The sequence below is a fragment of the Bubalus kerabau genome, chromosome 3 (genome assembly GCF_029407905.1).
Source record: "Bubalus kerabau isolate K-KA32 ecotype Philippines breed swamp buffalo chromosome 3, PCC_UOA_SB_1v2, whole genome shotgun sequence".
NCBI lineage: Eukaryota > Metazoa > Chordata > Mammalia > Artiodactyla > Bovidae > Bubalus > Bubalus kerabau.
In genome coordinates, this window is record NC_073626.1 from 183,727,880 (window position 1) to 183,741,446 (window position 13,567).

At 45.2% G+C, this 13,567-nt stretch overlaps 2 protein-coding genes across 3 annotated transcripts in view; one reads left to right on the forward strand and one right to left on the reverse strand.

Annotated features, from left to right (window-relative positions):
* KDM1A (lysine demethylase 1A) overlaps positions 1 to 4,145 on the reverse strand; it is a 66,067-nt gene extending 61,922 nt beyond the window's left edge. For both annotated transcript variants that reach the window (XM_055574202.1, XM_055574201.1), the window contains exon 1: positions 3,675 to 4,145. In XM_055574202.1, coding sequence (XP_055430177.1) covers positions 3,675 to 4,034 — 360 coding nt within the window. In that variant the 5' untranslated portion in view covers positions 4,035 to 4,145. The remainder of the gene's footprint in view (positions 1 to 3,674) is intronic.
* A 5,159-nt stretch (positions 4,146 to 9,304) lies between these two features.
* Positions 9,305 to 12,298, forward strand: TEX46 (testis expressed 46). The gene is made up of 2 exons (XM_055574494.1): positions 9,305 to 9,496; positions 11,513 to 12,298. Exons 1-2 carry the CDS (start codon positions 9,305 to 9,307, stop codon positions 11,708 to 11,710), a joined length of 390 nt encoding a protein of 129 aa, XP_055430469.1. The 3' UTR covers positions 11,711 to 12,298.
* The last annotated feature ends 1,269 nt before the right edge of the window (positions 12,299 to 13,567 follow it).

A 13,567-nucleotide genomic window follows, 5' to 3' on the forward strand; every position in this document is an offset into this window, starting at 1 on the left:
AGAACAGAAATATAGAAGTGAGAGTCCAAAAATAAACTCACACTTATAGTCAATCAACAAGGGTGTCAACCATTCACAGGGAGACAGAATAGCTTCAACAAATTGTGTTGGGACAAGTAGATATACATAGGCAAAAGAATGAAGCTGAACTTCTACCTAAAGCCATCTATAAAAATTAACTCCAAAATGATCATTGACCTAAAAGAGTTAAAAGTATAAAACTGTTAGAAGAAAACACAGGAGTAAATCTTTATGACACTGAATTAGGCAACAGTTCCTTAGATGGAACACTAGAAGCAAAAGGGACAAAAGAAAAAATGTTAATAAATTGGAAACCAAAATTAAAACTTTTGTAATCACCATATATACAGAACTCGAACTACTCAACAATAAAAATAACAACACAATTTAAAGATGAGCCAAGGAGGGATTCCCTGGTGGCTCAGTGATAAAGAAGTGTTAGTCACTCAGTCACATCCAACTCTTAGTGACCCCATGGACTATAGTCCTGTCCAGGCTCCTCTGTCTATGGAACTCTCCAGGCAACAAAACTGGAGTAGGTTGTCTTTTCTTTCTTCAGGGGATCTTCCTGACCCAGCGATCAAACCTGGGTCTCCTGCACTGCAGACAGATTCTTTATTGTCTGAGCCACCAGGAAGCTCTCAGCAGCAAAAAAAAAAAAAAAAAAAAAAAAAAAATCCACCTGCCAACACAGAATGCACAGGTTCAATCCCTAATCTAATCCTGGAAGATTCCACATGCCCTGGAGCAACTAAGCCCTGGGCCACAACTACTGACCTGTGCTCTACAGCCTGGGGGCCACAATTACTGAGCCCATGTGCTGCAGCTAATGAAGCCCGTGTGCCCTAGAGCCCATGCTCTGCAACAAGAGATGCTGCTGCAATGAGAAGCGTGTGCACCACAACTACAGAGCATCCCCGCTCAGTTCAGTTCAGCTGCTCAGTCGTTTCCGACTCTGCATCCCCATGGACTGCACGACAGGCCTCCCTGTCCATCACCAATTCCTGGAGTTTACTCAAACTCACGTCCATTGAGTTGGTGATGCCATCCAACCATCTCATCCTCTGTCGTTCCCTTCTTCTCCTGCTTTCAATATTTCCCAGCATCAGGGTCTTTTCAAATGAGTCAGTTCTTTGCATCAGGGAGCCCCCGCTAGCTGCAACTAGAGAAAAGCCCTTCCAGCAATGAAGACCCAACACAACCAAAAATAAATTAAAGAAACAAACAGAAAAAGAGCCAATGATAGAAAGACAACTTTCACCAAAAAAGATATACACATGGCCAATAAGTATATGGGAAAATACTCAAGTCAACATCTTTAGCTTACATATTAAAAAACCACAATGAGATACCACTTCACACCCACTAGAATGGCTATAAATAAAAAGACAATATCAAGTGTAAACAGGATTGGAGAAATTAGGACTCTCAAATATCGGTAGCTGGAATGTAAAATGATGAGGCTGCTATGGAAAACTGTTTGGCAGCTCCTCAAAAAGTTAAACAACCCATGCTTGCTAAGTCACATCCCATACAACCCATTAGTTCCATTCCTAGGTATCAAATCCAAGAGAACCAAAAACATTCACACAGGGCTTCCCTGGTGGTCCAGAAGTTAAGAATCCATCTGCCAATGCAGAGCACACAGGTTCAATCCCTGGTCCAGGAAGATCCCACATTCCTCAGAGCAACTAAGCCTGGAACCACACTACTGAGGCCGTGCACCTAGAGACCATGCTTCAAGAGAGAAGCCACCACAATAAGAAGCCCAGGCACTGCAACTAGAGAAAGCCCATGTGTGGCAACGAAGACCCAGCAGAGTCAAAAATAAATTAATTAAAAAAAAAAATTCACAGAAAAAACTTCACAAATGTTCACAGCAGCAATACTCTTAATAGTCAAAAAGTGGAAACACCCCAAATGTCTATAAAATGATGAATGGATAAACAAAATGTGCTATATTCGTACACTGGAATATTATTTGGCCTGTGAACTATTAAGTTCTGAATGGAAGTACTACAACACGGATGAACTCTGAAAACATGGTAAAGCCAGACACAAAAGGCCAAATATGCCTCCATTTACATAAAATGTCCAGAAAACAGCAAATCCACAGTGACAGAAATTAGTTACTGCCAGGGGCTGCGGTTAAGCAGGAACGGGTAGTGCCTGCTACCGTTACAAGTGTCTTTAGGGGATGATGAAAAACATCCTAAAACTGACTGTTGTGCTGGTTGCCAACTTTGTGAATATGATAAAAATCACTGAATAGACTCAAAAATGGTAAATTTATTGTTTGTGAATTCCCTCAATAAATTTTTTAATCTCATCTTCTGGTTTTCTGGCCACATTATCTGTTGAAATAGTAAAATCAAAACCCAATTGGGCTTCTGTCCTCTATTTCTTTTCCGAGTTGGAAGTTGCCAACCTGTGCTTTGGTTAAACCTTCCTCTCCCCTCAAGACATCCCTAGGGCAGGGTATTCTTGGTGAGAGGGCTCTCAAAACTGGGCAATCTATTCTGAGGGCTCTCCGTATGGGCAATACTCAAGAAGCTCCTCCTGCACACTGAACTGGCTCACCCATTTAAATTATAGGTATCATAGGCATAAGCTACATGATTTACATATTTAGTTACTTAGAACTATATTTCCAGTTTTTTCAACTGTACCGTGAAATCCCAGAAAAGGCCCACGCCTGAAGTCTGCCTCTCGCACTGCCCCAGTGCCCTGCTCACTGGTGTCCCATGTGGTCCTTTGTTTCAGAGGTTGATGATACCCTACCCTGTTGTAAGTGTAGGGATTATATACCAGTTCCACCACTTACTTAGCTTTCTGACTCTGGACAAGTTGCTTAAACTGGGAGCTTCAGCTTACTCATTCCTGAAATGAGGCTAGCAACACCTGCCAGTTACTATTATTTTAACAAACATAAAAATGCTGGTCACGCTTTGAACACAGCATCTGGCATTCAGAATTGTGAGGCAACTATTGTCTGTATATACTGTCCTTGTAACAGTGCCTTGACTAATTGATATTAATCAGCTTCCTCATGTGTAAAAATCCACATCAAAAGATCTCTGATAGAATGAAAAGGGGAAAACTCGCTAGCACCGAGCAAAGTGCTCAAAAAAAAAAAAAAAAGTTCCTTCCCCCACCCTCCCGATCTCTCCGGCTAAGACAATTTCTTTACCATCATCCTACAGCCTCAATGTGCTCCCAGCTGAAACACATAAATACCGCCGAGCAGCTTCCAGACACATCTGTGGACAAACAGGGATGAATGTCCCCGACAAGGCCAACCACAACACGTCAGGGAGCCATTTTTTTTTTTTTCCCCAGTCAAGAAAACGAAAAGGTGGACGAAAAGTATATGAGTGAAAAGACTCCCATCCGAGATGCCCCTTTTCCTGGGACGGCCGGGTCCCTGCACAAAGACGCGTTCACCACAGGCAAACACCTTCCCTTCGCTCACCCCACCCAGTCAGCCGGCCGGGAGGTGGGTGGAGGTCGGCGACCGGAGGTCGGGGTGGGCGTGGGGCTCAAGGCCCAAGACCCGGGCTCGCGGAGGTGGGGGCGGGGGTAGCGCGGGCTGGACAACCTCAGGGGAGCTAGGCACCGGGATTCTGTGTCGAGGGTGGGGGGTCGGGCCTCACCTTCGCCCGCTTGCGCCGGCTGGTCCGTCGCCCCTCCGGCGTCTCTGCGATTCCCGTTTCCATGGGGGTCGCAGACCCAGGGACGGCGGTAGGCCCGGCTTGAGGCCCGGCGGACCCCGGCGGCTCGGCCAGGCCGCCGGGGGGCGAGGCCCGCGGGGGCTCCTTCTTGCGGGGAGTGCGCTCCCCAGCCGCCCCCGGCCCCGCCTCGCCGGGGCCGGACAGGCCCGCGGGCGGTGCGGCCACCTCAGAGCCGTTCTCCGCGCCACCCGCTACCCCCGCACCGGCCTCCGACCCGGCAGCCGCCGCCGCCGCCGCCGCCGCCGCCGCCGCTGCAGCCGCTGCCTTCTTCCCAGACAACATGTCGGGCCGCCTGGCCGCTGACGGCCGTAGGGGCCGCCCGGTCTGTCGGTCCGTGGGTCCGAAGCCGCCTCGCCTCACTTCACACAGTCCGCGCGCTGCCAACCGCCGCCGCTTACGCACGCGCTGCGCGCGCCCCCGCCGCGCCCGGACAATAAGGTCCCGGACGCCCCCGGCCCCGCCCTCCCCGCTGCCATAGAGTGCCGTCCTCGAGGCTAGAGCGGCACCACGGCAAATTGCGCGAAGCTTTCCTAGAGCGTCTCTTTAGCTTTCGGGATCTGTCCCGGGACGGTTCTCATTATAGGGCTTCTGGGCCAGACCGTACATCCGAGGGCAACCATTTCCTCCAGAGACTTGCATGTATTTATAAAATCATTCGTTCATTTACTCATTCATTAGTTCAACTAGTATTAATATGCTTACTACGTGACAAGAGTTTAATTATGAAGTTCTTGCTTTCAAAGAGTTTACAGTCTAGTGAGGGGAAGACACTGAAATGTAGCTGGTAGATCAATTTATTTACTAGTCATAATTGTCCTGCTTGGATGGACTGGCAAAATCTTGGAGAGCAAATGAATTTCATGGTAATAAAATGGACAAAAGTTAGGAAATCCACAATGAGTCCAAATGGAATTGTCATTTCTTACTGGACTTTGCTCATAGTCTTCCTTCTATGTGGACCGCCCGCCCACATTTGCACTTTCGCAGTTGCACCTCCTCACACTCCTATGCTCCCCATCCCCATTGCACAGGACAGCTTTCCACTCCAGGTTAATTCTAATGTCGGCCCAGATTGTTAGTTCAGTCTCTCAGTCGTGTCTGACTCTGTGACCCCATGGACTGCAGCACTCCAGTCCTCCCTGTCCATCACCAACTCCAGGAGCTTGCTCAAACTCATGTCCATTGGCTCGGTGGTGCCATCCAACCATCTCATCCTCTGTCGTCCCCTTCTCCTCCTGCCTTCAATCTTTCCCAGCATCAAGATCTTTCCCAATGAGTCAGTTCTTCGCATCAGGTGGCCAAAGTTGGAGCTTTGGCATCAGTCCTTCCAATGAATATTCAGGACTGATTTCCTTTAGGATGGACTGGTTGGATCTCCTTGCAGTCCAAGAGACTCTCACGAGTCTTCTCCAAAACCACAGTTTAAAAGCATCAGTTCCTCGCCACTCAACTGTCTTTATGGTCCAACTCTCACATCCATACATGACTACTGGAAAAACCATAGCTTTGACTATATGGACCTTTATTGGTAAAGTAATGTCTCTGCTTTTTTAATATGCTGTCTGGTGGAGGTGGTGTATTCTTTTAATTCTTCCAGAAACACTTCACTGACTTAACAATGAAACAGGCCTTGTGTTCTTCAAGCTTATTTCCATCAAGACACAGAGTTATCATTGCTTTTCTTATAAGTTTGTGTCTTCAAAGTATAATTTTCAAAAAATGATTCCATTTACATGATGTTCAAGAACTAGTCCAACTGACCTGTAGTGATAGAATCTAATCAGTGGTTGCCTGGGATGAGGGTGGGGTTTGACTTCAAAAGAGCCGTAAAGAATTTGCTGGCAGTGATGGAAATGGTTTATGTCTTGACTGGAGTGTGTATGCATGAGTCAAAACTCATTGAATTATACATGTAAAATAGGTATATTTTATTTTATGTTGATTGTATGTTAAAGAAGTTGATTTTTTTTTTTTTTTTTACTAAGTACATAGAAAAAAAATCAAGTTCAGGAAAATTAAGTTCAGGGAAACTAAAGCTTTGCCAGAAAGAAAATCATAGTACAGCACATGGTTCAGCCATGAGCGACACATGTCCAAAATAACATGAGCAATGAAAATGATTTTAACCAAAGGGATAGAATTATATTGAGAGAATGGAGAAAGGAGAAAGTTTATGGAGGAGGGAGGGGGTGAGAGAGGTTATAGAAGAGTCAGAATGGGAATGGATGAGGTTCTGCATCAAAGCTAAATTCCCATCTTCCATCATAAAATGATAGTATATAATGTTGAAACCGAGTAAGACCCTATGGTACTTGTCCTCCCTGTCCTCTACCTGCCTTTTGTCTGTGGAAAATCTTTAGCCAAAGAACAAGTTTAATCAGAGAAGTGAGTAAATGCAGAAACAAAGGAAAACGGTCAAAAGAGACCAAATAACAATAGTGTAGTCATTAAGCAGAGTCAAGTACCTTTCAGTTCGGTTTAGTCGCTCAGTCGTGTCTGACTCTTTGCGACCCCATGAATCGCAGCACGCCAGGCCTCCCTGTCCATCACAAATTCCCGGAGTTCACCCAGACTCACGTCCATCGAGTCAGTGATGCCATCCAGCCATCTCATCCTCTGTCGTTCCCTTCTCCTCCTGCCCCCAATCCCTCCCAGCGTCAGAGTCTTTTCCAGTGAGTCAGCTCTTCGCATGAAGTGGCCAAAGTACTGGAGTTTCAGCTTTAGCATCATTCCTTCCAAAGAAATCCCAGGGCTGATCTCCTTCAGAATGGACTGGTTGGATCTCCTTGCAGTCCAAGGGACTCTCAAGAGTCTTCTCCAACACCACAGTTCAAAAGCATCAATTCTTCGGCGCTCAGCCTTCTTCACAGTCCAAGTCTCACATCCATACATGACCACAGGAAAAACCATAGCCTTGACTAGACGAACCTTTGTTGGCAAAGTAATGTCTCTGCTTTTGAATATGCTATCTAGTTTGGCCATAACTCCAGTACAAGAGTACTGGAGTGGGTTGCCATTTCTTTCTCCAGGGGATCTTCCTGACCCAGGGATCGAACCCAGGTCTCCTGCATTGTAGACAGATGCTTTACCGTCTAAGCCACCAGGGAAGTCTACTATTTAGATATATCAAGATAAATACCACAAGAAACAGCTAAAAAAATTGGAATTGGTTGTTTGAGGTGTGGAATGTGCGGATGGGACGGAGTGAGATAAGAGATGGAAACTTGTTTGTTTTAAACCCTATAGTTTTATCTGACTAGCTTGCAAGTTTAGTAACTTAGTACCTGTAAACATTTATTTTTTTGGCCAGGCCAAGCGGCTTAGAGATCTTAGTTTCTCAACCAGGGATCAAACCTATGCCCCCTGCAGTGGAAGCACAGAGCCCTAATCACTGGACCACTAGGGAATCCCAGTCATTTGATAAAATTTAAAATTAGATTTTGCTAAAGTATCCAGTTGCAATACAGGAGACCTGGGTTTGATCCCTGGGTGGGGAAGATTCCCTTGGGGAAGGGAATGACAACCCTCTTCAGTATTCTTGCCTGGAGAATTCCATGGACGGAGGAACCTGGAAGACTACAGGCCACGGGGTTGCAGAGTCAGACACAGCTGACTGACTAACACACACACAAAATTAGATTTTAAAATATGCATATCCTTGGACCCAGCAGCCCTACTTTCCAAAAAACATTCTAGGAAAATGTTTAAGTATATGTACAAAGATTTAACTTCAATGTGTTTATCTCAGGTTCCTACAGGCCCAACAAGTGGCAACTAACTGAATATACTATTAGAATAATATAGTCACTAAAATTTACTTTCAAACGTAAAGAACTCTCATACAAAATAGTGAACATATGTCGAAGATGTATTTAACCAATTATTGAGAGGACCAGCAGGTTGATAAAGCTGGTTCAAAGGAAAATATAAGAAAATGATAACTAGTCACCGGTCATTAGAACACAGAATGCTGGAATAAGACTGTAAAGTTGAATAAGAAAAAAAAAAGTCCTACAAGGCTGTAAAACTGTAAACATTGAGGTTACTTTTTCTATCAGAATTCATTTGCATCTATTTACCAAAAAAATCATTTGCAAATTAGCCATTTTTTCCAGAAATAACTAACTCATTTTGAAATTGTAATTCATTTTAAAATAACTTTTAAAAATTGGAGTAAATTTTTAACATAGCATAGCATAGCATATACTATTTTATGCACATAGCATAAAATTCACCATCTTAAGCTTTTTAAAGTGTACAGTTCACTAGTGCTAAGTGTGTTCACATGATTCTGCAAAGAGTCTCAAGAACGCTTTTCATCTTATAAAACTTTGGACCCATTAAACAACAACTCATCATTCCCCTCTGTCTGCAACCCCTGCCAACCACCAAACCTCTACCTCTGTCTCTATAAATTTAAAATTTTTGGCCGTGCTGGGTCTTTGTTGCTGCTCACCATCTTTCTCAAGTTTCAGAGAGCAGGAGCTACTTCCTAGTTGCAAAGCATGGGCTTCTCACTGGGTGGCTTCTCTTGTTGTGGAGAACAGGCTTAGGTATGCAGCCTTCAGTAGACGTGGTGCACGGGCTTAGCTTCCCTGCAACATGAAGAATCTTCTCAGACCAATGATCAAACCCATGTCCCCTGCACTGGCAGGCAAATTCTTAACAACTGCCCCACAAGGGAAGTCCTATCTCTATAAATCTGATCACACTATTTAGCTCATAAGTGGAGTCAAACACCCTTTACTTTTTGCTGATTTCACTTAACATAATGTTCTCAAAGTTCATCCATGTGGTAGCATGTGTCAGAATTTCCTTCCTTTTTATCTAACCCCACTGTAGTTATATACAACTTTTTTTTATTATTATACCATAAATAGGTTTTATTTATCCATTCTTCTGTTGATGGATTTGGGGGTTGCTTCCACCTTTTAGCTATTATAAGTAATACTGGTATGAATGTAGGTATACAAGTATCTCTGTCAGACTCTGGTTTCGATTCTTTGGGATATATCCAAGTGAAATTGCTGGAGCAACTTTTCCATCTGACTTTAGAGAGTCAGGACCCTAATCAATATTAAATCCAATAAAGCAGCAAGTGACCAACAAGTGGGCCAGTTAGACAATATCCTAGTATGACTGCGAACAAGCCCGCAGAAATCTTTTTGCCTTATTTCCAAAGTTTGGATGATTTTTCTTTGCGGTCTCACTCTCTGTGAGGGGAGGGGCTCTGTGCTGCTCACCACTGTATATCCCCAGCGACTAGGCGGCCTGGAAGTACGGCTGAATGGCTGAGGTATCACAGAGGCCCCCATTACTTGGCTGGTGTGTGGATGTCATGAGATGATGCTTGTAAACTGCCTGTCAAAGTCTGTCACATTTTGGCTACTTAAGACATAAGAGGGGTTAATATTATTGTTACGCGGCAGCTGGGGATAGGGGCCGGTTATGACTCAGAGAGGGGAGCAGCCATGACTCCTGTCATGGAGGGCAACTGTCCTTGATGGGGGGACTGAGGCAGGACCTCAGGGCCTGGGTGCTCTCAAGCCATAATGCTGGGGGACCTCATGTCTCTTTTTTGGAGTCTCCAAGGAATACTTGCTTCCTCAGGCACCATAGGAGCGTTGATGGCTTGGCTGATCAGCTATAAGCCAGCCTTGTTTGGCTTTCTATTCCTTCTGCTGTTGCTTAGCAACTGGCTGGTCAAGCATGAACTCAAACCTACTCTTCAAGAGCCCCAGCAGGTGAGCGAGAGGGACCTTAGCTTCCATTGAGGGTGATGGGAGAGTCACAGCTAGATTGTGGGGTGGGGAGACAGGTAAGGTGTCAGGAGAATTGGGCAAGACGGAGAAATCCGACTCTGGTCTAAGAGTCTTGCTCTGTAGCTCCCTCTTGGGTGATGGGGGACAAAAGCATTTTCTTCATGAAGCTTCAGTTGCCTCGACTAAAAACTAGGGCCCATCCCAGACTCCCCTGCTTCATGTTTAATGACAACAGGCTTTGACAGCTAACAGCTACTTTATGTATTTTTAAATTATTTTTATTTTATTTGGTTGTACTGGGTCTTAGTTCTGGCACATGGGATCCTTAGTTGTGGCATGCGATCTCTTAGTTTCAGCATGTGGGATCTAGTTCCCTGACTAGGGTTGGAACTTGGGCCCCCTGAATTGGAAGCATGGAGTCTTAGCCACTGGACTACCAGGGAAGTATCTAAGAACTACTTTAAAGGGAGGAAATTAAAATGGGTAAAGTTAAAAACATGTGTAACATAGATACATCACTCAAAATGAATAATGAAGACAGCAGGAATATATCTAGATTATGACAGCTTTTATATAAAGTTAAAAAAACATGCAAAACAATATCCTGCCTTGGGTATGGACGCCTGTGTACAGTGAAAGTACATTAAGGCAGGATTTCTGAACCTCTGCATGACTGACGTTTGGGGCTGGATAATTCTCCGTGATGAGGGGACTGTCTCGCACAATGCTGGAATTTTGTCAGTATCCCTCTACCCACAAGGTGGCATCAGCACCCCTCACCTCTTCTGTGATGGCTAAAAAGTTCTCCAGACGCAGCCAGTTGTTCCCAGGAGAGGGCAGAATAGCCTCCCATTGAGAACTGGTATCAAATGGAGTAAAGAAATTCCTGGAAAAAATAAATACCAGATTCAGGATTACGGTTGAGATGAGGTTCAGGGATGGAAGGGAACACTGCAGCAGACTCCACAGGGGACCTCAGTCGCCTTTGTGATATTGTGTTTCTTAAGCTGGTGTAGGAACATGGGTATTTGTTGTGATATTTACTTTTTCTACATGTCTGAAGTACTTGATTCTTAAATGGTTTTAAAGACCAGGAATTTGTAGTTGAATACTAAAAGGAAAAAAAAAATTGTATTCTTATCAACTGCATGCAGAGAGGGGCGGGACAGATAAAGATGACAGAGATCAGAGCATTACATGAAACACTGAGGCTTGGAGGTTTTACCAGGCCCGACTAAATTCTCAGAGAGGCACGCTGGAACTTAAGAGAACGAACTTAAGGTGGCCGTGGGGAGGAAGGGTCGGGGAAGGGATGGTTTCGGAGTTTGGCATGGACGAGTACCCATTGCTATCCTTAAAATGGATAACCAACAAGGAACTAATAATAGCACAGGGAACTCCACTTATTTCTCTGGCAGCCTGGATGGGAGGGGATTCTGGGGGGAAATGGATATGTGTATATGTATGGCTGAGTCCCTCTGCTGTCCACATGAAACCATCACAACATTGTTAATTGGCTATACTCCAATACAAAATAAAAAGTGTTTTTTTTTTTTTAAAGAGGCATGTTGGGAAAAGCACAGCTCTAGAGACAGACATGTTTGGGTTAAGGATTGTACATCCTCTGTGAATACAGCTTAGCGGGCCATTTCACTTATTCCTATGAACCAAAGGCAGCCCTAGGTCCTGGGAGTTTGGGGGCTCTCAGGCAGGCTGGGTGATGCTGAGAAAGGGCCATTTCCTCCCTCTGTTCTCTCACTCACGAGAGGAGGCAAAGAGGCAGGTCCTTAGATGCTGGTCATGAAATTGACCAAGATCATGTTTGTAACTCACCTGGCATGGGAAAGGATGACCCTTATTAACAAACTTTTTCTCTGTTTGTGGCCATGGGGAGTTTAGGAAGAGGCCGGGCAATCCAGGACTTGTGAAGCCAAAACCAATGGCAACAGCCTAAACACTAAAGAAGTGGAGAGACTGCACGCCTGCTTTGCCCTCCAGGACAAGATCCTCGAACGGCTTATGTTCAGTGAAATGAAGCTGAAGGTCTTGGAAAATCAGATGTTTATCGTATGGAATAGAATGAATCACCACAAGCAGTCAAGCCGACGGCGGACTTTTCCAGGAGGAAAACACAGAATGCGGAGGCGGGAATCTCTGTTCTCCATCCTCTCTGATTGCACTTCCGATTCCCCCTAATGAGGCCGCAGAGACTGCGGTGGGCTGGCCTCTTCTGATGTTATCTTTCCTCAGTAAAGCCCAATCAGAGACTACTGAATTTTCTTAGTGAATCACAGTGGACAGGACATTTGGAGGCAGAGAGATCGGTCGCCTCTAGAAAAGAAATCTGTACTCACCAGGGCAGCCAGATCGCACCTTATGACACTGCCTGCTGGGGGCTCTCAAATCCAGCCCTTCCTCTCTTTCCATCTTCACCCTGGTCCACGGCCCTCTCTTCCTGTTCACCTTGAGTCTTATAACCGCCTCCCCAGTGCGGTCCCAGCCTCCAGTCACCCCTCCAGCTGGACTCAGAGGCCACAGCCAGCCCTGCCAAGCACAGCTCCGATACGGCCACTACCTTTTCTTGGGCCAATGCCTGGCCACAGTTGACAGAACTCCTCACCATGGTGTTCAGGCCCCCCATGATCTGACCCCCTTCCCAGCCTTCTTTCCCAGTTTCTCCCTTTTGCCTGTTCTTTTCCCTATACCAGAGTATCCTAAGCATCAATCACTGGTATGCTACCTTTGTATTTTTGCCAGAGCTGTAAGCCACCTGAATGTTGACCTCAATATTGCCCCTTTGAATCAACTGTTTTTTCCTTAATAAATTTACCTGTAAAGGAAAATAATAATACAAATAAATAATTTATCTGTAAATTAAAAAACAGTACCATTTGCTTGAAATAGAACCTATCAAAATAAAGACAATAAAAAGAGAACGATGTTATGAAATTCCATCCAGAGAGCTTAGTTGTCCACTTGGAAGGCCTGAATCAGTAAAATTTGGGTTAAAAAGGGAGTTTAGCGAGTGTTAGCGCTTGAAAGATATGTAGCCCTCAGCTGAGACGTTTCTCCACAAAGGAGAATTAGGAAGGAAGTCTCTACCTTGCTGTGGGATCTGGGGTGACTTAATGCCCTGTGGGTATCCCACTTAAAATCATCTCTCTGGAACTTCCCTAGTGGTCCAGTGGCTAAGACTCCATGCTCCCAATGCAGGGGATCCGGGTTCAATCCCTGCTCAGGGAACTAGACCCCACCTGTTACAACTAAGAGATCACATGCTGCAGTGAAAATCAAAGATCCTGTGTGTCACAACTAAGACCTGGCACAGCCAAATAAAGAAATATTAAAAACATTGTTGTTAAAAATAAATCAATGCAATAAGTCATCTCTCTCCCCGAAAGTTTCTTGTACTCGCCTCAGTTGCGGTTGACCAGCCATCCCCCAAATGCAGTCACATCTTTGCTCACGTGGTTTCTTCCCCTGGAATCCCTTATCTTCCCTTTTCTGCTATTACAATTCTACGCTTCTTCCACAGTCGCCACCTGCAGAAAGCTTCCCTCAACCGAGCTGTAATGAATCTCTTTCCTTAGTCTTCTTATGGCATTTAAAAAAAATTCTTAAAACATTTATTTTCAGCTGTGCTGGGTCTTCTTTGCTTTCTCTAGTTGCAGCAAGCGGGAGCAGCAGTGGGCAGGCTTCTCATTGTGGAGGCTTCTCTTGTTGCAGAGCACAGGCTCTAGGGGCACAGGCTTTAGTAGCTGTGGGTCATGTGCTCAGTAGTTGCTGCTCAGGAGTTGTGGCACACAGGCCCAGTTGCTCTGCATCACGTGGGATCCTCCCGGGCCAGGAATTGAACCTGTGTCACCTACATTGGCAGGTGGATTCTTTACCACTGAGCCACCAGGGAAGCCTCTCTTACAGCATTTTATCTGTAATGCTACCATTCAGTTCAGTTCAGTTCAGTCATTCAGTCATGTCCGACTCTTTGTGACCCCATGGACTGCAGCATGCCAGGCCTTCCTGTACATCACCAACTCCCGGAGTTTACCCAAA

Coding starts and splice junctions, on each gene's coding strand:
- TEX46 (XM_055574494.1), top strand. CDS start 9,305: ATGCTGGGGGACCTCATGTCTCTTTTTTGGAGTCTCCAAGGAATACTT. Junction 9,497..11,512: donor CTCTTCAAGAGCCCCAGCAG/GTGAGCGAGAGG, acceptor TTTGCCCTCCAG/GACAAGATCCTCGAACGGCT.